We start from the raw sequence: 23321 nt of genomic DNA on the forward strand, positions 1-23321 counted from the left end.
AGTTGATTTGTTCTGATGTGGAATAGAAGCAAAAGCCAATGTGGGGGAATAAAGAGAGGGAAAGTACTTTCCTCAAGTCTGTCAGCTGAATTCTCATATCAATCTCAAATTATGAAACAGAAGGTTTCAGTATGTATGCTTTAAAGCCAGGGAAAGCCTTTTTATTGTCTATTTTTGGTGATGTGTGTTGTGCTTTTATGTGTACATGTATGTTGCAAGCTAGTTTTGCCCAGTTATAGTTGCTTGAGTTTAATTAGAACAGGTAATGGGCGAGATCAAGGGACTTAGATGACCCTTTGACTGTATCTGGACATTAAATCATCTCCATTGTGTCACGAAGCTGCAATTTAAATTTTTAGTACCACAGAAAACCAAAAAGGCTATTGCTGTGGTCCATAGCTATTCTGAGAGCTGACAACGTGAAAAATATCCAGATAATTGGGATTCAAAAAGGTGGCAAAAATGCAGGTGGTTCTAGGGAATCTGATTTGGGGGAAGTTGCTTCCTGTATCCAGATCTGATGATGACTTGAACTTTGAATTAGCAGTTCGGACACATAATCAACTTTCTAGTAAAAGATGATCTGTACCACTGAAAACCGGTTGACTCTCTATGTTGTTCTGTAGTTAGGACTTTGTTTTTGTTCTTGCCATTTAAAGATAGTGTGTTAAGCCAGTGCCTGGGATCCTTCTAAAAGTTTTATAGCCATTAAATATTTTAGTATCCTGGGTACTATCAAACACTTCTGCTTAGCCCTTTCTGATTCTCTGGAGGAAGAGTGAATGATTCCAAAAATTATTTCATAATTGTTAAGGCTAAGATGTCCCATGCTAACTTTTGTGTTAAGATTGGTTAGCTCCTAAGTGAAAAAGGGGATTTGCTTTTTTGCATGCTCTCCTGTGAGCCATACTAATGTGGTCTTTATGCTTTCTTGTTCAGAACAAGAAACTGATGATTTGACAAGGAGAATTACTCAAACGTGATGTTTAGACTTGTGACTGAGTTTAAACCCGTTGAAAACTTTATAGTCTAATAATATTTTCCTTATTTTCAGATTAAGTGCTGAAGTACTGATCGAGTTCTGCTATTCTTCAATGAGGAACTACAGGCTGATCTTTTGCCATAATCTTAAACAACCATAAATGACAAAAGAATGCTTGGTCAGTGAGGGCAGCTGGCGCAGAAAACGTTTTTCAAACTCGGCTGTTTAAGTACTCTGAGGTAGGTTTCTTAAAATACTTTGCTTGGGCTATAAAAAAAAAAGTAGTATGGATTTCAGTATGTCTAATCTATTAGAATTTACCAATCCATTAGTAAACAGAATTAATTTTGGTTACAGTGCTTTGACTAACAGTATGTACTTTGTGTTCTATGTGCCATCTGCTGTGAAAGTGATTGCCTGCGTTTAAGCAAGTATAGTTTTTTTAAAATTTATTTTGAAAAGACAGCTTTTTTGCTAGAAGAAATATTTTGGTTTTGACAGGATAACAGCTTAACTGAGTGACTTACACTGCCTTTGGTAATACTTTTGTTATCTATCTAGATCCTGTATCAAGCAAAGACTTGCAAGTAAAGCTTGAGCTTCTGCATGATAGGAAGAATGGTATCACTGAGCATCTAGAAACTAGTTTTGGGGGTTTTATGTTGAGTAAAATTTTTAATTTGAGGCAGGTGTTGAAAGCTTTATCATGTAGACCAGAAAATGCCAAATATATTAGAAGTTGATTGCAGTGCAGTTGTGTATCATAAAATACTTAATTATTTCATGTAACTAAAACTTGAGGTTTTGGTTTGGAATGATCTACTAGTTTAATTTCCTGTGGAGAGGCTTTTGTGTTGGATTTTCAAAGCCTGACTGTTAAATACTGTCAGAAAATGTATTGCGGATTGAACAGAACACCTTGGTTATAGTCATTTATCTGGTTAGCTGTAGTTGGAGTAATTACAGAACTTTCATTAAATCAGTGAACTGATTGAGAGAGACCGAGGAGTATTTGCATTGTGTAATTAAAGCACATTGTGTTACAGATCAATACATTCAACAGTGTACACTGAAGTATGTTTATGGTTTTAATTCCTCTTATTTGATAGAAAAGACAGCTTTGATTTTTGGCTGCAAAAAGATATGAGGAAGAGCTCCTCCCCTTCCTTGAGTAACTGCAACTCTGTTCTTGCTAACAAAATATTTGGAATTCCACTTGGTGAGCTGCAGCAAGAAGGGCAACCAGACAATGAGGTTCCATTCATAGTCCGCCATGTTGTGGACTATATTGAAGAACATGGTATGTATTATTTTGCTGTACTTTAAAGAATATATTTAACTGTTATTCTTATAGAATAGATTGTGTTTTTTGAAGAGTACTTGTTTTCTTAAGCTACTTATATGTAGTTGGATGTGATCTGGGTGTTTTGTTTTGTTTTGGGGGTTTTTTTTGTGATACACACTTCCTTTCTTTACTCCTTCTGTTATGTTTATCTCTGTTTTCTAGCTAACACTAATGCAGTCGGCTCAGTAGGGTCCTACCTAGGAAATGGCATGGTTTAGGTACTGTTAACGCTTACCTTATTACTGTATTGTTAGCTGGGCATAAGAATGTGTTTGCTGGGAATAGGACTGCTGGAAGTCTTGCAAAACTGTTGTCCAGAAAGTCTTTCATTCAATATGGGAATTGTGCATATCCGATTATCAGTATTTTCTGATATGTTTGTCCATACTAGATCTAAAGGTTTATTTCTGCAACTTCTTTGTAACTCAGGGGGTCTGGAACAAGAAGGACTTTTTCAAGTCAATGGGAATGCTGAGACAGTGGAATGGCTTCGGCAGCGGTATGATAACGGAGAAGATGTGGACCTGGTTAAAGAAGCAGATGTACCCTCAGCTATTAGCCTTCTTAGATTTTTTCTTCAAGAACTTCCAGAGCCAGTTATCCCAGGCAGTTTGCACATACATTTGATGCAACTTTCTCAAGGTAATAATTACTCGGTGTTTTTATTTTATTAATTTAAGAGTAAAAACCAGTATTAAATTGCAATTTGTAGTGGCACTTGGGTGTCTTTGTTGTTCTGTGTAGTAATGTGTGTATCAGGAGGCATTCAAATATACCTTTTCTTAGCACAAACCCCAAATAAATAGGTCTTTTTTTAGGAAACTCAGTCTGGGTTCAGAGACACAGCTTATTCATCGTGCAGGAAAATAGCGAAGCTGCCAGATATCATGCTGCCTAGTTCTGAATATTTCGTGTTCTTCTGCGTGAATACTGGGACACTGGTCAAAGCCGCTGGAGTCAAAGTTGTTTGACAGTTTCCCACCACTGATGCTTTAAAAGTGCTAGGGGAAGCTTTTGTCTGTTTTTATCTTATTTTCTGTGAATTTCACTTATTCTGTTTCTGCTTCCATGGCACTTAAAGCTTTTGCATACTAGAGAAACGATCTCAAGCCCTATACTCGTGTCATACTTGCTCTCCCACTGTTGATTTTTTTTTTTTCAGTTTAAGATTCATTTGTAGGAGCAAAAAAACCCCACCTGTCATCAGCATATTGTTGCTAAGTATGTTTTTTCATATACTGCAAAACCTTGCCCTTTCAAATTGACACCCATATGCTGGCATAGTATTTTCTTTACCAATTCCCAACTTGTCTATCTGTATCCACTCTCCTGGGTCTTTTGGCCTCTGCTGTGTTGAGTGGTGTTGGAGTTGATTCGTAACTTGACTAGTAAAAATCCTTGTCTTGCCAGAGGGTATGTTCATGTTAGAGCTCTGCACCCTGTAACATAACTGAGGGTTTTGCTGGTTGTCACTCTGCAGGCGTGTTGCTCATTTTCCAGTGTCAGTTCTGTCCAAGTGCTGGGCTTGTTCTGCTTTATAAGGTGCACGTTTTTGTTTGATTTAATATTCTGTTATTGAGTTTATTCCTGGTAAGAACTTGATAGTGCTCATGGTAGTCCTGTTTGTTCAGAGTGGGAACTGGTTTGTAGGATAAGTGAGTATAGCATAGTTCTCAGATGCTGTTATGCTATATTTACCAAGTGCTAAACTGGAGGCTATTGTGCAGCAGTGTGAAGCTGCTTCATTTTCCTCCCTTCATAGCCTGTATATCCTGAAACTTTGAATGTGGGGTGGTTATCTGGATAGCTGGTGAGCAGAGGCTGAACAGTGATGTCTGAGGCACTAAATAGTCATGTGCTGGAAGCAATTTTTGGAAGCTTGTTAAGGCTGAAGTTCTGTTTGGTTTTGTCCTGTGCAGTAATGAGAAACTGAAGTGAATAGGGAATTTCATTAGTGATATGTCTGCTATTTGGTTTGCGTTGCTAATGTCATGGTTCATATGACCTAAGTAGCTAGTAAACCGTTGGGTTTGTTTTATGGTTTTGGGTGTTTTTTTGTTTGTTTTGTTTTTTTTTTTTTGTGCACACACACCCACACCCCCCTGGAAAAAATTATAAATAACAGAAGGATTGTTAAGACAGTAATGCAGAATGCTGCTGGTTGCTCAGCTAATACTGCTATGCACCTCGATTTGCAATGTTATCTATCAGGACTGGAAATGTGATTGAGGTATGCTCGCTTGGTATGACAGTGTAATTCCTTTCAATGACTTGTAAGATCTAGTGTGAAAATTGGGTTTTTTCCATCTTTGCGTAGATGACTCTGGAAGGATTTACATATGGGTTGTTTTGGGAAAAGAGCTGTTCTCCAGCAAGTAAGTCCCCATTTAGTTCCCTTTTCTTAAATACACAGAGAAACTTCACTTAAACTTGCAGCTTATTGTCTTTGCTGTGTTTTTTAAAGTGTAAAATTAAGTGATTTCAGAAAGATTTAAAGTTATCTGTACCAAGGAAATCAAACCACATAAACCTGTAAACGTTGTTTCCTGATACTAAAATTAGAGTTTCGGTTTCCTTTACTCAGGTTTAGGCTTTTGATATTTTGACTGTCTGATAGACATATCTCAGTTAACTTCCAGAATTACAGTATCAGCTGCATTTTAGGCAGAGGAATTGCTTACATAAATGCAGAAGCTGGTAGTAATGTTGGATACATATGTTACCCTCCTTAGCAGGCCTTCCCTATCATTAGGTTAAGTTTAGTTCTCAAAACAACTTAGTTATACAACAAGGTGTGGCTATATACATCTTTTGAGGATCATTCCATGAAGGCCTAATGGTGGTTCCTCAAAGGCAAGTGATTTTAGTAAGTGTAATGTGAATTTGACCCCAGTGTGTTAGGCCATGTGTCCCAGAAGTGTGTATCCACAGTTTACTGTCAGAGGACTTCAGTTACAGGTAAGAACGTTCTCACTTTAGGTCTCTGGCTGTTGTTTAGTATCTAAATTTTAGGACAGATTGGTTAGACAAAAACATCTGTATGTGTATGTGCAAGGTGGTCTGACTATCACCCTCTCTCTTGCTCCCTTTCTTGAAGGTCTACTTTGTGAAAGTATTTTTGTAAGTTCTCTTTTGCTGTTCTGTTTCCTAAACACATTTCTAGAGTAAAGACTAACAATACATTCATTTTATTGTGTTACTGTGTTGAGAGAACTATTTTTCTGTGCCTGGTTACCTGTATTCAAATACTGTAGATGTTGACTGTGTCTGAGTAAATGAAGTCCTGCACAGTTACTGTTTGGTATTACTATACATTCACAGCAGGGGATTTACTCACTTCTTTGATTTGATATTAAAGGACTAGGATGTCTCAGCTCTCTCCTCTAGAGAGGCAGAGTGACTGCTCATCATCTTCAAACATCCTTTTCCCTTTCTAACTGATCTGAGAAGAGTTTTCAAATGTCTGAGAAAGAAGGGGAAGCCTGTTAGTATCAATTTTTCTCCCATTTTGCTTTCCTGACATTTCTTTTCCTTTATATGGTGTTTCTCTGTTAATTACAATTGTAAACTCTGAACCTTGTTGCCTGTAAGGTTCATAATGTAACAAATGAGATTTATGGGGAGATATTTTGATGAAGGGTATAGTTAAACGTGGGATGAGAATGAGGAAGTTTTGTGGTGACCCTTTTTCAGGTCTGAAATTGAATCAGCAAGCTTGAAGCTAAGTATGCGTTAAGATGATTGCATTGAGATTGCTTGTATTCATCAGTTAAGTATTATAAAAGGAAGTGGAGTGTTGAGAATGGGATGCTTGTAGAGGAAAAAGTGTCAAAGTAGCTTGTCTGAAACGGAGAATTTAACCAGCTTTTAAGTTAGCTCACTGTCTCTGGAGGTGTTGCTGTCCCTAGAGCTCTTCTGCACAGCAATTGTTATGTAACAGTGGTAAAATGGAAGTATACGGAGGAGCTAGCGCTATGTAATCAGCAACTTGAGTGAGCATTAATTGGGGAAAACGTGCTGAAAACTGCTGATTGGACTTGCAGAGGAGAATAGGGTGGAAATCATTGGTTTAACTTATCAATTTCTGCTTCATTTGAAGAAATTAAATTTACAGTTTAATTTATCATTAGGAAAAGTAATCTGACGGTACTGTGCTATGGAAACAAGACTGGGGAAGAGTTCTTTGTATTGTGTTCCTTGGCCTCTTCACTGCCCCTCCAAACCTCTGACATCATTTAAGAAGAGTGACAGAATAGGAAATGAGTTATCCGCCTCTCTTGGAAAGATCACAGAGGAAGAGGCTAATCCAGAGACTGAAATGAGAGGATGAGATGCTGGGACAGATGGATTGTTACAAAGTACTACCACTACAGTAGTAGTGAGCTGGAAACTTCAGGTTTTGGAGGTTTTGTTTGTTTGTTTTATTTTTACTTTTTCATTGGAGAAATTTAGTATGAGAATCTCACACTGAACAAATGCAAGTAAACTTCTGACATTTTAGGCTGCGGTCTGACCAAATTAGTTGTACTTCAGAAGTAAGTAATTGTTGTCAGAGTCAAAAAGTTGATCAATATCAAATGTGAAAAAGAAGATATTTTATTTCTGTGATTAAAATATTTGTATTACAATTTTCAGATTATAATAATGAAGATGAATTTGGAAGAAAGTTGAGGTTCCTCTTGCAGCAGCTTCCACCTGTTAATTACAGTTTGTTAAAGTTTCTGTGTAAATTTTTAGCTAATGTAGCATCGCATCATGAAGAAATTTGGTCGGCAAGTTCTTTAGCTGCAGTCTTTGGCCCGGATGTTTTTCAGTAAGTTAGTTATAAAAGTTCATGTAGTGTTTTTATGTGAATTTGACAGTGTACATCTGTAGTCTAAAGTCTTTCCTAGTCCATGAGTAACAGTAGCAAGTACACAATATGTTTTGGGCAATATCTTCCTGTTCCCCCCCCACACCCTCACCCCAGTTCTGTCTTACAGTTTTTGCTTTGATCTAAACAACAGCTTGTCTATGAGCTATGGCATTAGAAACCACTGCTTTGATTGTTGCATTACTGTAATTACCCTAAGGTTCAAAATTTTTAGAGATAGTGTGCAAGATTACTCTTGGTAGCAAGAAGGCAGTTCTGGGAGAAGGCAGTTCTGGGAGAAAGCCGTTAAAGTACGTACTGGGGTTTCTTGTCCACAGGAAAATACTTGAATTTTAAACGTTCCTCATGGAAAAGCTGATTGACTAAATAGTTGTTACTTCATCAATTTGAAATATAAACTAGTATAAAGCTTTATAATGCAGTAGTGTGAAGGTATGCTTAAAGTTCTGTGCATTTAGAATGGATTAGGGATAATGGTGTGAAGTGTAGCCCTTAGTCATAGAAATCATTCACAGGAGTTCTTTGGGGAAAACAGTTGGATTTAGATTTTTAAACTAAAACAGTTTTGAAATCTTTAGCATTTACACAGATGTGGAGGATCTGAAAGAACAAGAAATAGTTAGCAGAATAATGGCGGGACTTCTGGAGAATTACTATGAATTCTTTGAAAATGAAGAGGAAGATTTTTCATCTACTAATGATTTAAGCTCAATAACTGAGCAGGTAAGAATATTTTAAATGGCAATGTGTTATCACTTAAGTAACTGCTATACACATTTATGTTTATGATAGATATGTTGAAATATAATTTTCTGTAGTATGCCTTTCAGTAGTTTCTTGCAAACTGACAAAACCTGGTATTTCCTTAAATGCATTTTCATAACATAGGTATGCTTGTGAAATTGTTGCTTTGTAGTAAGTATAGTTATGTGATACTGAAAAATACCTAAGAGCCAAATGAACAGTTATATCCTGCCCAACATAGATGCTGTTATGCTGCATAAACAGTGTAGCTTTTTAATTACCTTTTCCTAAAAAGAGAACTGTTCTTTAAGCAAATACAGAACCATGCTGTTGTTGGTCTTGGTCAATAATATTTCTAGATGTGTTTTACAGAAACATGCAGGGTCTCACACTCCGCTTGATGATGATATCGGTGGTGGTTACCTATGCCAAAATTTTTGAGTGGTGTTTCTGATTCTAAGACTTCAAAATCATCTTGACATTAGTGGGGAAAAGTGTTGAAATTAGAGAAACGGAGTTGAGTAGAATAGAAATACTCTGGGTCTTAGCATTCAACAGTCAGGTTTGCCAGATTCACCTGTCCATGTGACTGATGGTATCCATTATCACTCATGCCTTTCCTCACAACAAGTTTAACTTTGTGAAGTAAAATACTGTGTCATGCTGGGATAGGTAGAGATGGAAAGTTGTTATGGAAATGACAATGTGTCATTGTGATACAACCTTCTTCTGTTGGCAAATGTTTTTAATTCTAACAAGTCATGGCATATAAGTGATAACGCATGGAAGAAGTACTTTTTGTATCATCAAAGCCAGGTTCATGGATTATTAATAAAATCTTGGCTCAAACCCTCAGAAATATGGAAAGCTATAATCTGAACTTTCTCATATTCAGTTGGCTTAAGCAATGATGTATTTTATTTAAAGAGGAAAAAGGGGTGAATAACCAGCAGTTGCTAAGGAAGGTAACAAGAAATACTGAATTTTTAAAGCCTAACTATCCCACGAACCCCTCCTCTAGCAAGACAGGTAAGGCAAGTACTAGGGTAGCTGGTTGCTTCCTCTTCACTGCAGTAGACACCTCACCCGTTGGTTGGTCTGCCAAGCGTGGGCAGCAAGTTCTGGATTGAGCAGCTTCTGCTCTGCTAGCTCTTCTAGCAAAGTGCTGCAGCTTTGCAGTGTTTGCTGTCTCTTCAGCTCTTTGCAGGAATATGTCTAGCACTGAGAACTGACGCAGCCCTGCTGCATGCAGGAAGCTGTTAAATAAAGCTAGGCTGTAACTTTCGCAGCCTGAGGCTAAGGACTGTCGTCTTAGGTTGGGATGACTGGTCTTTGAAGTAGTTTGTTGATCCGTACTCTCGTGCTTTGAAATTACTGACTTGTCTGTGGGTCGTGATGTGTTTTAGCTAAAGGTTTTCCCAAGCTTAACAGTCTGCGTGGTGTGTTTTGGTTGTGTTTTTTTCCAACACCCCCCCCGCCCCCCTCCAACTCTGAGCCCTGGTGGGGTGTCCCTTTTAATTTCGTGGTGTCTCCACCAGATGTCAACAGTGCACTTCTGTTGGGTCCTGCTCCGTCCCGGCCTGGTGCGGGTTTGGGGGGGGGGGGTGGGGGGTACAGCTTGGCCGCTGTCCCCGCTGGGCGCAGCCCCACTGGCAGTTGACTGTGTGCGGGTGGGCTTGCCCTTGGTTCACCTTGCCTGGTTCACTGGCACATCCTCATGCAGTTACAGAGGAAAGTCAGGGATAAATACGTTTCTTGCCCTGAATGTCGTGCCGTATAACACATTACACCCCTTTTAAAAATAAACACCTCCTCTTTGCCTTCTGTGTAATCTTAAACTTCTAAAGTTTCAATTTTCCTTAATTCGGTGGTTTTGTTTTATACTTATGTGGCATATTTTCTTGAGGCTGCTGCTGCTACTTTAATTTTTGGGTTTGCAAGTGTGGGAGATCAGTAATCGATCATAGAGGGGCTTTGTGAATCAAACAGAATCACTTTGTTGTGTTTTCCTTTTTATGTTTTGGACATTGTTGCTTTTTAAAAAATGAATGTGGCTGTATTGAGCTGTCAGTTGGGTATATTGTTTTACTTTTTAAATTGGCTATATTCTATTGCTTCAGTAAAAACATGTGTGTTTGGAAACAAAGAAACAAAAATAGACAAGAGGCTTCACAGAAACTTTTCAGTGCTCTTGCTCTTACATTTGCCTTTATAAGTATTCATTCAGTACTTTAAACTTAGACTTCTATATTGCCTTCCATAGAAGGGTTTGAAAGTGCTTCTCATATATATGAGAATATGAGAGGCTACCTACGGAATAGAGGTGAATTATCTGTCTCTGTTTTATATGTAGAGGAAGAAAGGTTCTGTGCCTCATGACTTCGGTGTGGCTGGGATTTTGTTGTTTCTTGATTCTGCTTATGTTCATTTACTATATCAAAGGTGCTTCTCTTTTTAGGTTTTTTCCCAATGTTTCAAGAGGGTTATATAGCTTTTTAATGATGTGGAATGTATGTTTTTACATAAAAGCAAGTCTAGTGTGCTTGTTTTTCTAAAATTGAAAAATGTACTCCTCTTACACCTCCTTTGTTTTTATACCTCTCATGCTCTTTTAATTCCCTGGGCTTCTTAAAAGAACTTTTCAAGCCATTAACTGTGACTAAATCTTTTTTAGATCAATGAACTCTTGGAAGAGGAGGAAGATGTAAAGCTTGAGCAGTCTGAAGAACTTCCAGAAGATGGCACAGAGAAACCTGTTGAAAGGCCAGCCGTGGTGCATCTAGATATGACAGGGAGTCTCTCGGATTCCAGGAGCGTTACAGCATCAACAAGGTAACTTGTTTCTGCCTTGGAGTTTGGATTTAAAGTTTGGAGGATACTCTGCTCTGTCTGAGAGAGAGAAGCTGTCAAGCTTTTGAGATAAGTGGTGGTGTCTACAAACCAAAGCTTTGGTGGTAAAATACAGGATAAAATAACTGTTCCCGATTTCAGCAGAGGAATGCCTGTAGAACTCAAATTGGATTAACTATGGTGACTTATGTAGAGAAAGGGGAAAAGGCCATATTTTAGTGAAACTGTAAAGTGGTATTTAAACAGTAACTTTTGTAGCAGAAATATAAAAAGAATCTGACTATTGGTAGATGCAAACCCATTCTGTACTATCTTTCCACCACTCCCTTTCATTGGGAAATCCTAGGACTATTTCTTGTCATATGCTAGTGAGCAGAGATGTGTCCTTACGTGACCCTAATTCTTTTCTAAACCTGTGAGAATTTGTTTGTCCAGATTTTTTTTATGCCCAGTTTGTTCAGGTGTTAAGTGAGGAGAGTACTTTCTTATTTCACTAGAGTACAGTGGAATATATTTCATAAACAATTGTAATGAAGTAATCGCATCTACAGAGTCTTCCTGAAAATATGCTAGAGAGAGAAAACACTGGGGATGAAGAGGAACTATGTATGACCAAAAGGATAGTGGAGACCAAATGGGATAATACTGACCATTAATGATTTTTATGTGGGAATTTAGAGGTTCTAGAAAGGCCTTTAGTAAGAGCAATGTGGAGGAAATTTTGAGCACTTTAAAAATGGCATTTTGTAAGGTTATATATGGGACTTTCTATATGGGAAAAAATGGGTTGCTTGCAAAAAAACTTGAGGGTCCAGAAAGTCTCCTGAATTTGAGTTGAAATGAAGACTCTGGATACCCTGCTTTGTGAAAGTTGACTTGCCAATATATTTGTAAAACAGCTGAAGATCCTTCTTCAGTTAATTTAAACTCTGCCAACTAAGTTTATTTTGGAGACTGATATTTCCTTGTTATATCAATGTAGGAGTGACTTGACTGACACTTGTGCACAAGTTGACATTTAATTTGTTAACTGTTTTTTTGAAAAAAGTTATTACAAAAATGCATGGAAAGCCATGGTCTTGCATTGTCCAAATAGGTATAATGGCTGCTGAAGCTGGAGAGACCTGTGTTACCTGCCTAAGAGCCAGACTCTGTAGAGGGATCTGTTTGGGTAGGCTCTGCTGGTAGAGAGCTGTGAGCAAGTTTGGAAGTTGCAAAGTGTAATACAGGAATATTGGAGTTGGAGTCATCTTTTAATTAAAAGGAGTTGCATAAACTTAAAATTGTACTTCCATTTGAGAGCTTATTTGTGCTTGCTTGTAATACACAGGTTTATATTTTACTTGCTTGTAATACACAGGTTTTTAAGTCTGCTTTACTTGTACTTAAGAGTTTACGTTTTATGGATAGTGAATTTTACCTTTTCCCCTCTATAACATGTGTTTGGTATGGGCATTGCATGTAAGAACTTGTAGGGAGGGGTGAGGAAGAATCTATAATAAAAGTGTGATTAAAAGCAGAAGAAATGCAGGGAAAATCACAAGTAAGTTTGCTGCCTAAGACTAAGTAGTGTCAAGAATGTAGATTTCGGGTTGAAATCTGTTCAGCTTCTTGGCTGCACACTGCTTCTACTTCATTGTAAGAATTTGTAAAATGTAAAATAATGAGGAAAACATAATTCTGTTTTGTAATTTATATTATATTTTAATAGTTAATTATCCTTGTCAGCAATAGAGCTGTTTAATTTTAGTTTGAGTTAAAAAAAGTTGCTGCAATTGGAATTTCTACAAAGTGTTCTTTTCTTCCAATTAAAGTTTTAAAGCAATTTAACTATTCACAGGTAGTTAGTTGCTTGTGGAACGTGTAAGTGCAGCAGTAGTGACAAACTCAACATGTTTCAGAGTTTAAATTTAATAGCCTGAAGAGAAAACATTTTTACTCGATGTTTAGGGTTAATTAAAAACTAATAGGCATTAATTATGGTTGACATTTTACATAATTTGTGGGGAAGGATAAGGAGGAATCCTGCAGAAGAAGAAAGAGAATTTTGACTCTAAAACCAGAACAACTGCAGGAAACATTTAAAAAAAATTACAGAAAATGAGAAAGTAAGCTTTATTAAACTTTTAACCACTATAAATACTGCAAATATTTTTCCAAACTTAAAGACTTTCATAGTATGCATTTAATGGCCTTTTTTGGTTTAGTGTCTTGATGTTAAAAAAAACACCAACCAGCAACCTTAAAAACAGCAAATGTTAATGCAGGCTTATTGGCATAGGACACAGGACCTGCAGCAGCTTATAAAGGAAAAAGGAGAAGTAGATCTTTAACATGTTTCTTGCAGTTCCTTAACCTGGAGTTCTGTTGCCTCTTTGCTGTTGTCAGATTTTGAGAACTGAGTATCTGTATGTTTTGGTCTCTTTGTGGAGAGAAGGAAAAGAATGCTGAGGTTGCATGTTCCACATGTTAGAGATTGGTTATCTTGATTCGTACGATGGGGTATATGACCTTCCTTCTAGTTATTTGGACTGTAACTTGCTTATAATATTGCTCACTACCATTTTTCTTTACTTGTTCTGTTTGTTCTTTCTGAAACATATGACCTTCATGCACTGCCTGGTGTTAATTGGACTTTGAGTGGGAGAGAGATCTGGTGAGAATGTGGATAATCATTAATGCAGTTTGATTTAGTGACTGCTTGAAAATGGTGTTTAAAATAAACCTGTTGAGTGATCTTTAAGCCCATTACCCAATCGGGGAGCATTCATTGCACACGAGTTGACATTGTGTATGTAAAGGAAACATCATATCCTCTGTTATCAGAAGCCTTTTCACCACGGCTCTTTCGGTTTTGCTGTCCTGACTTTCAGAGAAAATAATTACTGACTCAGCATTGCAGCTGATTTTTTAAGACGTGCTGTTGAAATAATCACTTTAGAATCCTTCTCTGTCATTATTTAAAATTTTTCATCACTGCACTTTGTCAAGCATTATTTACTTTACTTTTTGCAGTTCATCTCAAATATTGTCAGTCAGAAGCCTAATGTAAAAATTCTTGATATGTTCTTTGGGCTTTTCAAAATTACATGTGTAAAAATGAGATATGACAAGCAGTAAGTTCTGTAAACAGTTTGTCTATATTAAATGCAATGACAAGGGCAACATCCTCACTGCTTGTGTGATATTTTGTTAACCCTTTTTTGTTTTAATTAGCTCTGATCAGTGAGAGAGAGACAATAATATTAATAGCAGCAAAGTGAGACAAAATGCGTACACAGTAAGGCTAACCAAACACAATAACTGCCTGAATTGATAGAAAACACATTATTGTTTTAGTTTAGTGCTGTCTTTAACATCCAAATACTTGTCCCTGCTTCCATCCTAGAAAATCTGTGAACAACATGTTAGGAAAGCTTTCAAGTGTTGATTGGGCAGCTTATTGTCAGGAGTGACCTCATGTTGCAGTCTATTTCTATTTAGACTGCAGGGTTTAGTGCAGCACTCCAGAAGTACTGTCTGACAAGCAGCCATTGAATCCCAGCAAGCAGTATGCATAACCAGCAGCCAACATCACGCTTTGCTGTTTTTCAAATGAAGCATTTTTACATGAAGTGCTCATTTGGGATAGCAAAAATAATCAGAATGGCCTGTAAAGTTCTGCTGCACAGGTAAATATATGAAAGGAAAATGTTGCTTTGATATGTTTGCAAATAAGACTTTTTTAACTTTTAAAATTGTGTGAGATTGAATGTATTTTGGAGATACTGTGACATGAAATAGTGTCACAATTGATTTTTTTTTTAATGAGAAATAAGAATCTGTGTACAGTCAGTAAATTAGCAGGAAAAACTTTGAAATGTTTTATCTCTAGTTAATGTATTTTTTCTATCTTAAGGTATGTTTTTACTGGGACTTTTTATGGGTAGGGAGACAGTACAACAGGGATTCTCAGGAGATGGTTAGCATTATGAAACAAAGATGTTTACCTTTCTGTGTCTTGCTGTGTCATGCTGCGTTAAGACTCTGTGTAGCAGTATAAATTACAGCTTTTAAAAACTATCCTTGAACTGTGGTACATTGGTTTGGAAGCTGTATTTTAGCTAAGAGCAATTGACACATTTCTTTCAAAAAGTGCTTAATTGCTGAAGTGATTAGTTGAAGACATAAGATTATTCTTTACGGAGTAAGAGGATTCTTCAGGCTTTGCAATACTGCTGATTTATGCACATCTTTTGCTGAGTACCTCTAATGCATCTAAAGGTGTTTAAAAGCACTGGTGAAAGATCCTATGCTGGGGGCTGAAGGTTACGCAGTAAGATGGAAAATTTTGTTGTGAACCATGTCTGAAATCTTTTGGATTCTTTGGAGATCAGTTTGATTCTTCCCACTCTTGACACAGTTCCTCATTGTCTCAAGTGGTAGAATAAAAGGATTTCAGGTCATCACAGTTTCCTATAAATAGTATTAGTACTTGTGCCCTTGACTGAATTTTTTTTTTTGCTCTCTTCTACGACCAGAGTGTTGCAGTGTTCTGTGCTCTGATTGCCTCACAACCCCCCCCCCCCCCCCCAAGTTATCCTAGGAGTGACTATGTTTTAATAGTAAATAGATTTCAATGTGTACAACTATGTATTATTACCTTTAGAAAGTAAACATACCTTTTATAATGCAGCTTTTGTAGAACTTACTGAAAATATTGAGATCCGATACTTTAAAACAATGGGGTTTGTGTTTTGAAATCTTATTGTTTTTTTTCTCTGAGATTCTTGCTCATGCTCCTCCTCTCTTTTATCTTGTTCATGGGGCTGAACTTATTCATAGCTTCATGTCTTCATTTTTTTATTTAAAGTATTGTCAAAACAAAAATTGTTTATCAGAAAAGTTAAACACTTTGTACAAGTAGTAGGGCTATGCTGAACTGTGCACAGAAATACCAGTCTTAAGTTGTAAACTTTTTCTTACCATTTCTTTGTCTGAAAGAAAAAACCCAAAATGCCACTGTGTTCACCCTCAGTTGTTTGATCCGGCAGCTTTGAAATTAGTGGCTACAGGATCTGGCTTCTACATCAGGTGTGTTAGTTTTCCAAAGCTACGTGGCAGTGTCTGTTTTGAAATAGTAATTTAGAGCTGCCTGTTCTGTCAAAGCATTTGGAGTAGGTCTGCTTTGGTTTTTCACCTAGGCAAACAAACACACGAATCCTAAAGTGAGCTTGATTCAAAATCAAGTTTCCATTAAAAAAAAAAAATAATGAAAAACTTCTCTGAGCACCTGCTTGTTCAGTTGTTAAATGGTGGTGTTTAAATACAGTGCACTTTGCTATTGACCCAGTACAAGTTGTCCAAGGCAAAAGGGCGTAATTATTTTTAAATAAATACTTTAACCACTTTCCTTATCAGCTAGTGTTTAATTGAAAGTCCTTTATTGCTTGTGTTTCATCTACTTAGAGGAAAAAAAAATAGAAAGTCTGCTTGAGGTGCTCTAATTATCTTACCTCTCTGGTGATGGAACTGCCAATAAACTTGATACGGTCTAACCAAGATATTCCTTGCTGTATTAAAACTATTCTTGGGTAAGCAGAGAGACTGTCTACTTCTTTTAGCGCAAGCAAAACTAGTATCAGTCAAAACTATCTTGCAGAGGTAGTACCTGTTCAGTTCTCCAGTGGAGTGGCAAGCTCCCTTGTATTTCAAGGTTTTTGTTATGCACTCATGAAAATAATATATAAAATTAACTTTGGCTGCTGACAATGTTGTTGCGTGGTAAAGAGTAGACTTAAAATTCTATTCTTCAGCTTTTTGAGCTTTGTCATATATAATAGGAAGAAAAGCATTTGCTTACCTCCTTCCCCACCTCCTAGTTGAAATGAAGTTAGTATTTATTTTTTTCTGAAATGCAAGTTGCAACTCATTGCAGTTTACGGTAGAGTTTTCTTCTAGTATTTCATTCTTAGCATATTTATCATCACTTTGTCTAAATTTTAAGTATTGTCTTTATAATGACAGAATTTTGATCCTATTAATGGAAAATTGAAAAGGTAGTGCATATACAAGTTAACTTGAACTTGTGTTGGTTACACTGCATTCCACCCTTCCACCTCCCATAGGAGTTTAACATTCTAGGCTGAAGTGGCTTGTGCTAGGAGATTTCCAAATGTTTTACAAATGGCTAGCTCCTGTCTCAAAACCTCTGGAAAGTATCTGCCTTGCACTTGAAACGTAGCTGTCCTTGGAGAGTGCTGCAGATCTGTTGAACGTTGCAGAATAAAATTATGCAACAGTCTGACAGGCAGGGAAGAACCTCTATGAATTGCAACTGTGGAGGAAAGCAGAGTAATTTGGAATTGCTTTAGGCAGCAAGGTTAAGATCTGCATTCTTAAGCAAGGTGTCAGGAAATCTTTGGAAACTAAGTGATTAGTATTTCCCATGGGAAAGACTGTACATGTGAGAGCTTATAGCTTCATAGTATACTGAGTATTGATTGGCTCTTGAGAGACAGCAGTTTGCATTGCTACTTCTACAACTTTCTGTCTAAATAATGAAGGGACCACAAATCAGTGTTTTCTTTACATAATTAGTCACATTACATGCAGTCTTTATTTTCTAAGTTGCTTTCTGTTGACTTCAAGACTTCTATTTAATGTGATTAGTTTTTGCATTACATTAACTTATTTCTTTTTTATTGCAGTGCTCATATCTCTCCCATAAGTATCTTGCCAGCCTCTGCAGAGTAAGTGTAATGAAAATATAAAATGTTTGAATTGTGCTGTTACTAGAACATGCATAGAAGATATGTCTTCTTTCAAGAAAAAGAAATGCAGTAGGTTTGATGATTACAGTTATGAGTGAACATATTCTAGTGTGAAGTATTTCACTTATGGCATTTAACACTAATGCAGGAAGAACCTAATGTCTGTTGTTGTTTTTGACTGCAGAAGCATGAAAGCACAGAATGGTAGAATCTAGATTCCAAAAAACTTTGGTTTTTTACTTGGATACATCATAGGTGTTTGACTTTAAAATTATGAGAGCATTCACGTTCTATTTTCAGCACCACTTCTAGTTGTTAATACTGAGTACAGTTCAGTGTAATTGCATGTACAAATGTGGAGGAAAAATAAACACATAATTCCAGAGTATAAAATGGGGTTAAAATAGTTTAAGATTCTTACAGTAGTATTTTGGATGAGCTGGCTAAGCAGCACTCAACAGAGTAGTCTGTTTTTAAAGAATGCTGTTCTTCTCTTGATGTGTCTTTGGGTATATCCTGTCTCCTCCATCAGGTACTTGCTCATTTGTCTCTGCTATTTGTTGGCTCTTGCCTTTTAAGATTACAGCCCTGTTCAGGAGGGGTTACAGCCATCTGTGCTGAAGTGCTGCCTGCTCCGGGGCTGACTCTGACCTGTTACAGACACAGGATTTTAGTGTGACATTAATATATCAGGCTTTTATAAGTTCTTGTGTATAGTTATTGAAAAATAAGTTAGTCATTGTAATGTGCTGATTACTCTTAAAATACTGTTAATAGACTTCATAATACTTTATGTAAATCTTATGAAATAAAAGATAGTAGGTACAGTAATTTCCACTGCCTTTTTGGAAAAATTAGTCCCATTTTGCCTTGAAGTACTTGTCATCAAAGATTCCTGTTGTGTGTAAAGTTTAACTCTGCCTTTCTGCGTAGTTGATCAATACAAAGGGAGAGTTCTTAATATGAAATTTCTGTCTTTTTTTTTTTTTTCCCAAGCATTTTAGAAAGAACAATTAGAGCAGCTGTGGAACAGCACCTTTTCGACCTGCAGAGCAGTTTAGATAATGATCTTAAACATATACAGCAACACAGACTGGGCTGTAACAATGAAGCAAAAGATCCCAGCGGGGATGAGGAAGGATCTAACAACCAGTAAGATTTTGTTCTGTCTGTAATGAATTCTATAGAATGGTATATCTTAACTCTATTAACTTAATTTATCTCATATATTAAACCAGATCAACTTCCATCAGTTGTCAGTAATCAACTGCTCTTGAAGCAAATATTTTAAATTGATCCTATAGCTAAAAATGTTTGGAGGTATAACTGCTTCACTGCTGAATTCTGTGCAGGTAGCACAGGAACTTAAATTTCCCCAAGTGCTTTCATTCTTGTCTCACTGATTTTGCTTATGTCACAATTTTACCATATGAAAGCTACTGTAGATGCTGTTTCAGTGTCTTTACCCTGTCTTTCCATGTCAATATAGCTATTTTACTGCTCTGGCTGCCAGTGTCAATGAAACAGCTAAAAATGTGTAGAATGAGCACTGTGGGTCTCTTTGCATAGAGTTTCAGCCTCACTTGATCAGCTTCTGTTTTTATTGTAAATCTTGCTATGTTATGAGTGTAGTGATTGCCATGGCAGCATTGAGAAGCTGGTACGTTTTGGTGCTTTATTAAAAATAAATAGCCATGATTAATACCCAAACAGCAAAAATGTGTAAAGTAGGACTTCAGTACCTAAATTCCTTTGTTGCTCAGAGCCTGAAATACGTGAAGTATTCAGAGACTTGAATGCTGTGTTGTAAATTGTTCAATCTTTACTGTTTTTAGAAGTCTTATCTGTGACAAGAGGTCAGACTAAAGTTAGTAGTTGATCATAAAAGTAATAATCATTGCTGGTAATGATCGATTAAAACTGAGTTTTAGTGTTAGAGATTTAATGTCTTTGAAGTAATTTATAAGTAAGTGGGTAATTGCCTGAAAGACCTGTTGTAGCCAAATTCCTTCAATTAAAGCATAAGTGCTTTAAAGGCTGTCTGACTTCACAGAAGCAGAGGCTGAAAGTACCATTACTGCAGGTTTGAAACCAATATACTCTTCTGGCAGAGTGACTATTTCAAATGCTTCTGATCATAGTTCCACTGTGGATTAACTGTAATAGAGGATACATGATAGCATTCTTGAAAGAGGTCGTCTGGGTCCTTTAAAGCAGTGCCACCAGCAGACTATGCACAAGGCAAATACACAGTTAAATGAAGAACTAAAAAATGCAGTGATCCAGTGCAAATTTCTTCGAACTAACTTAAAATAGTTGCCAGAACTAAGAAAAAGAGTTGAAATGTTGATTTTGGAATCATCTTGTTTAGTATCTATATATCTGATAGAGGAGGAACATTTTCTAAAGTAGTTTGGAATTCTTTGTGAGCAAGAAGGATGGCAAGGAGGTCAAAGGCTTGTGATGAATTATAGAATCGTGGTAACAGGGATGGTGGCATGTAAAGAATATATGGACATAAATACAGTGTAAGTTAGTTTTAAACTGGTTGTACTGTTACAAGTCTTAAGTTGAATTCTAGGAAGATTAAGTGTTAGAAATAATGGATTTCTCACTGGAGGGGAACATAGTGATACCAGTTATAAACTAGCTGGCTTCAATATTGAGAGGAGTGTAGCCACAGCAATTTCATTGAGTCACGATAGTTTCAATACGTCATTGCTTCTGGCTGTTAGCGCTTTTATTCTTTAGGTCAGCATAGTAAGCGGGAGATGTGTGCCTGAGCCTTAATACAAGAATCAAATAGATACGTTTTAATATGTCTATCATGTACTGTTGTAGAAAACCTCAGAAGTGTATATAAACTACAGAAATAATTAAATTTGCTTACAGGTCATTGAAATTGTAGATATTGCCAGTATCTTTGGTCAGAATAATTTTGTTGGGGGGGAGGGAAACCTCTGATGTTTGATACTGTTTAAGGGGGAAAAAAAACCCCAAAAAACAGTGCAGTATTTTTTTCTTTTGAAGGTGGAACAACAGGTTGCTAAAGTTTTTCTGTTCATATCTTTAGGAATGATGTTATTGAAGATAATGACACTGGTAGCAGTGAGAACACAGGAGACTGCTCTGAAGTATTGGTTTGCACTGATTTAGACAGTGAAGCTATGAAACATGATACTGTAACTGAGGCAGAAGAAAGCGTTCAGGTGAGAGGAAGACCCTCCTGTATATGAAAGTCATAAATTACTGTGACTTTAGCAAAGTGCTTTAGAGATTCATGTTTTTCTAATAGGTCTGATGTAGCCTTACATGGCACTGCTGCTCTGTGCAGTTAATTGCCTTCTCTACTGTGCACGTTTCATAGACATACACAGAGAAATTCTTGTGTACTTTGGTGCAAATTGTTTGGACCCTGACTAATGTGTTTCTATTGGTCTTTCACAGGTACTAGCCCTTCCTTCTGCTCAGGTAAGTCAGTATATCAGCGAGCATAGCACCAATTAGAATAGCATCTGTGTTAGTAAAGGCTTCCTGAGGAGCAGAAGACTTAGAGCTGTGATTGTAGCATAGCCCACAGTTAGTCACACCTTTTACTGTATCAAGAAAGGGTAGAAGTAGCAGTCATCTTGAGACCCTGCACCCTCTTGACTATGCTTGTGCTAGGAAGGTGTGATTTTGTAATTAAGTAATTACAGCCTTTTCTCACTGTTTCCATTTTCTTCTGTGGTAGACATAGATACCCTGTTCTTTTCAACACATCTTCATCTCCTTTGTAGTTGAAAGAGGTTCTATTACATTTCCTTGGACTACTTTGCTTAGATATTTGCTGCTGTGCTTGTAGCTTGTGTCCATTCATACGCTTAGAATGCGTACGCTTAGCATTCTTACACTTGAGGTGTTCAGCAAAAGAAAAATGGAAGAAAATTAGACTTGTGACCTCCTGAAGAGGTTCCACACTTAGCATTGTCATCTTGAAAAGTATCAGGATTGACCATTTGTATTCCAAAGCAGAAAAATCTACCTAGAGTGCTGCATGAACACATATTAGGATGTGATGCTAACATGCTTGTAAAAATAAAATACTTAGTTATATTTTTTAAAAACTCTTTTGCTCAGAAAATACAGTGTTAATGCTACTTGAGGTTGCTGTTAAAGTTCACAAAGCAGCTGAAAATGTAAACAACAAACCACAGGATAATCAGGTGTCATAGATTTAATTTTCACTTTGCTTTTATATATTATGCTTGAATTGAACAGCTTCATGTCACTGAAAGAAGCAAGTATTGTATACAGTTTGAATGGAAGCCCAGTATTGTAGCAACTGTAAATGTTGAAGTAATTGTTTACCCTATACAACAAATATGCCTCAGCTTTGCTTTGAGCTGCAGATTATTAGACCTTCACATACAATCAAATGTGAAAGTTTGTAGTAGGTATGGCCTGAATTTGTAATGGTGGTCTGAACTGTACCCCCACTTTTTATTAGTCAGCAGACATCAATATCTCATTGGGGGTATCTTTATGCGATCAAGCAATGCTGTAAAATACATGCTGACAAAACCAAAATCAAGTATAACAGTAGTATGCAAGAGTATATAGTTTCTACCACTCTATGAAATGGCACATATGCAGCTGTCAAATAAGCACTTCTAATGAAAAATTCAAATCTATAGTTCCTTATTTATTTGGTAAAACTTCTGTTGTCATAAATCTGAATGATGAATTCTGTGGTTAGAGAGATTTGCTATACCCGTGTAGAGAACTTTCTACAGTGGTTTTAACTTCTTGCCTGTGAGTCCATAAATCTTTCTGAGGGTTTCCTGAAAGATAACTAGATAAGCAAACCTATTGTTAGTAGACTTAAATTAACTAGAAGAATTTAATGGGTCTGTGAACTTGAAAAGATAGAAATGGATGCCTTAGCATAGTGAAACTGTGAGTCTTGTCTGGAATCTATGTCTTTATTAAAAGAAAATGTTACCGTAGCGCTTTTCACTATTGTAATGTATTCTCCTAGCCTTCTGTTTGCTTTCATGGATCCCAAATGACTCTTGAATCACCTAACAAGCCAAATTTTTCAATTGTTCTCACTAAACTAGCATATTGTTTTAGAATCCCATTCTATAAATCAAAATTGCACAGAATGTATTGATTGTCCAGGTTCTTTCTGGATGCATTAGTGCCAAATCTTGTTATTAAAAAATTATTAGATTGTTACCCTATAGTGCAAAATGCACAAAACATGGTGTTGGAATTAGATGGTGTTTTATCCAATTTGGGTGGAATACTGTGTTTGCAAGAAATCTGTTGAAAGTACAGGGTAGAGTTCCATATTTCTGCCATAAGTCTTTTTCTGACTAGCTATTGTAAGTCGTCTTTTATTTGTACTATTTGTTTTATGTTTTCATTCTTTTGACAGTGAAAGTCTTAAAAAGCAACAGAGAGCGAGTTTCTCATATTAACTCCTAACACTTCACTTCCTTCTGACTTTCTGGTTAAAATATATACTGATCTTTAGAAATCAAAACTCAGAAAATACAAATGTAGATGGAGAAACAAAAATTGCAAATTGGTGGCTTTTCAGCGCGTTTTATGCAGTTGCAATGGTTTCAAAGAACAGCTGAGAAATGTGAATTACACTTCTTATGAAGTATGTGCACTTCGGAGTTCTAAGTAGATTACTGTGCTAAGAAAACAAAGGGGAACATGATGCTTGGGAGCACATGTTCATGTATAATTGTGCTTTTGTTGTCATACCTGATGTCATTCTTG

The 23321-nt window shown here is 36.7% G+C and overlaps 1 protein-coding gene across 4 annotated transcripts in view; it reads left to right on the forward strand.

The window, feature by feature from the left end:
- FAM13B (family with sequence similarity 13 member B) overlaps positions 1-23321 on the forward strand; it is a 51401-nt gene that overhangs the window by 10079 nt on the left and 18001 nt on the right. For 3 of the 4 annotated variants that reach the window (XM_049829335.1, XM_049829337.1, XM_049829336.1), the window contains exons 2-11: positions 1055-1221; positions 2092-2282; positions 2757-2969; positions 6963-7140; positions 7779-7923; positions 10619-10776; positions 17484-17525; positions 18543-18698; positions 20620-20755; positions 20994-21017. In XM_049829335.1, the coding sequence (XP_049685292.1) occupies positions 2126-2282; positions 2757-2969; positions 6963-7140; positions 7779-7923; positions 10619-10776; positions 17484-17525; positions 18543-18698; positions 20620-20755; positions 20994-21017 (1209 nt within the window). In that variant the 5' untranslated portion in view covers positions 1055-1221; positions 2092-2125. The remainder of the gene's footprint in view (positions 1-1054; positions 1222-2091; positions 2283-2756; positions 2970-6962; positions 7141-7778; positions 7924-10618; positions 10777-17483; positions 17526-18542; positions 18699-20619; positions 20756-20993; positions 21018-23321) is intronic. The other variant, XM_049829338.1, reaches the window with a different exon arrangement.

The sequence above is a fragment of the Accipiter gentilis genome, chromosome 26 (genome assembly GCF_929443795.1).
Source record: "Accipiter gentilis chromosome 26, bAccGen1.1, whole genome shotgun sequence".
Taxonomy (NCBI): domain Eukaryota; kingdom Metazoa; phylum Chordata; class Aves; order Accipitriformes; family Accipitridae; genus Astur; species Astur gentilis.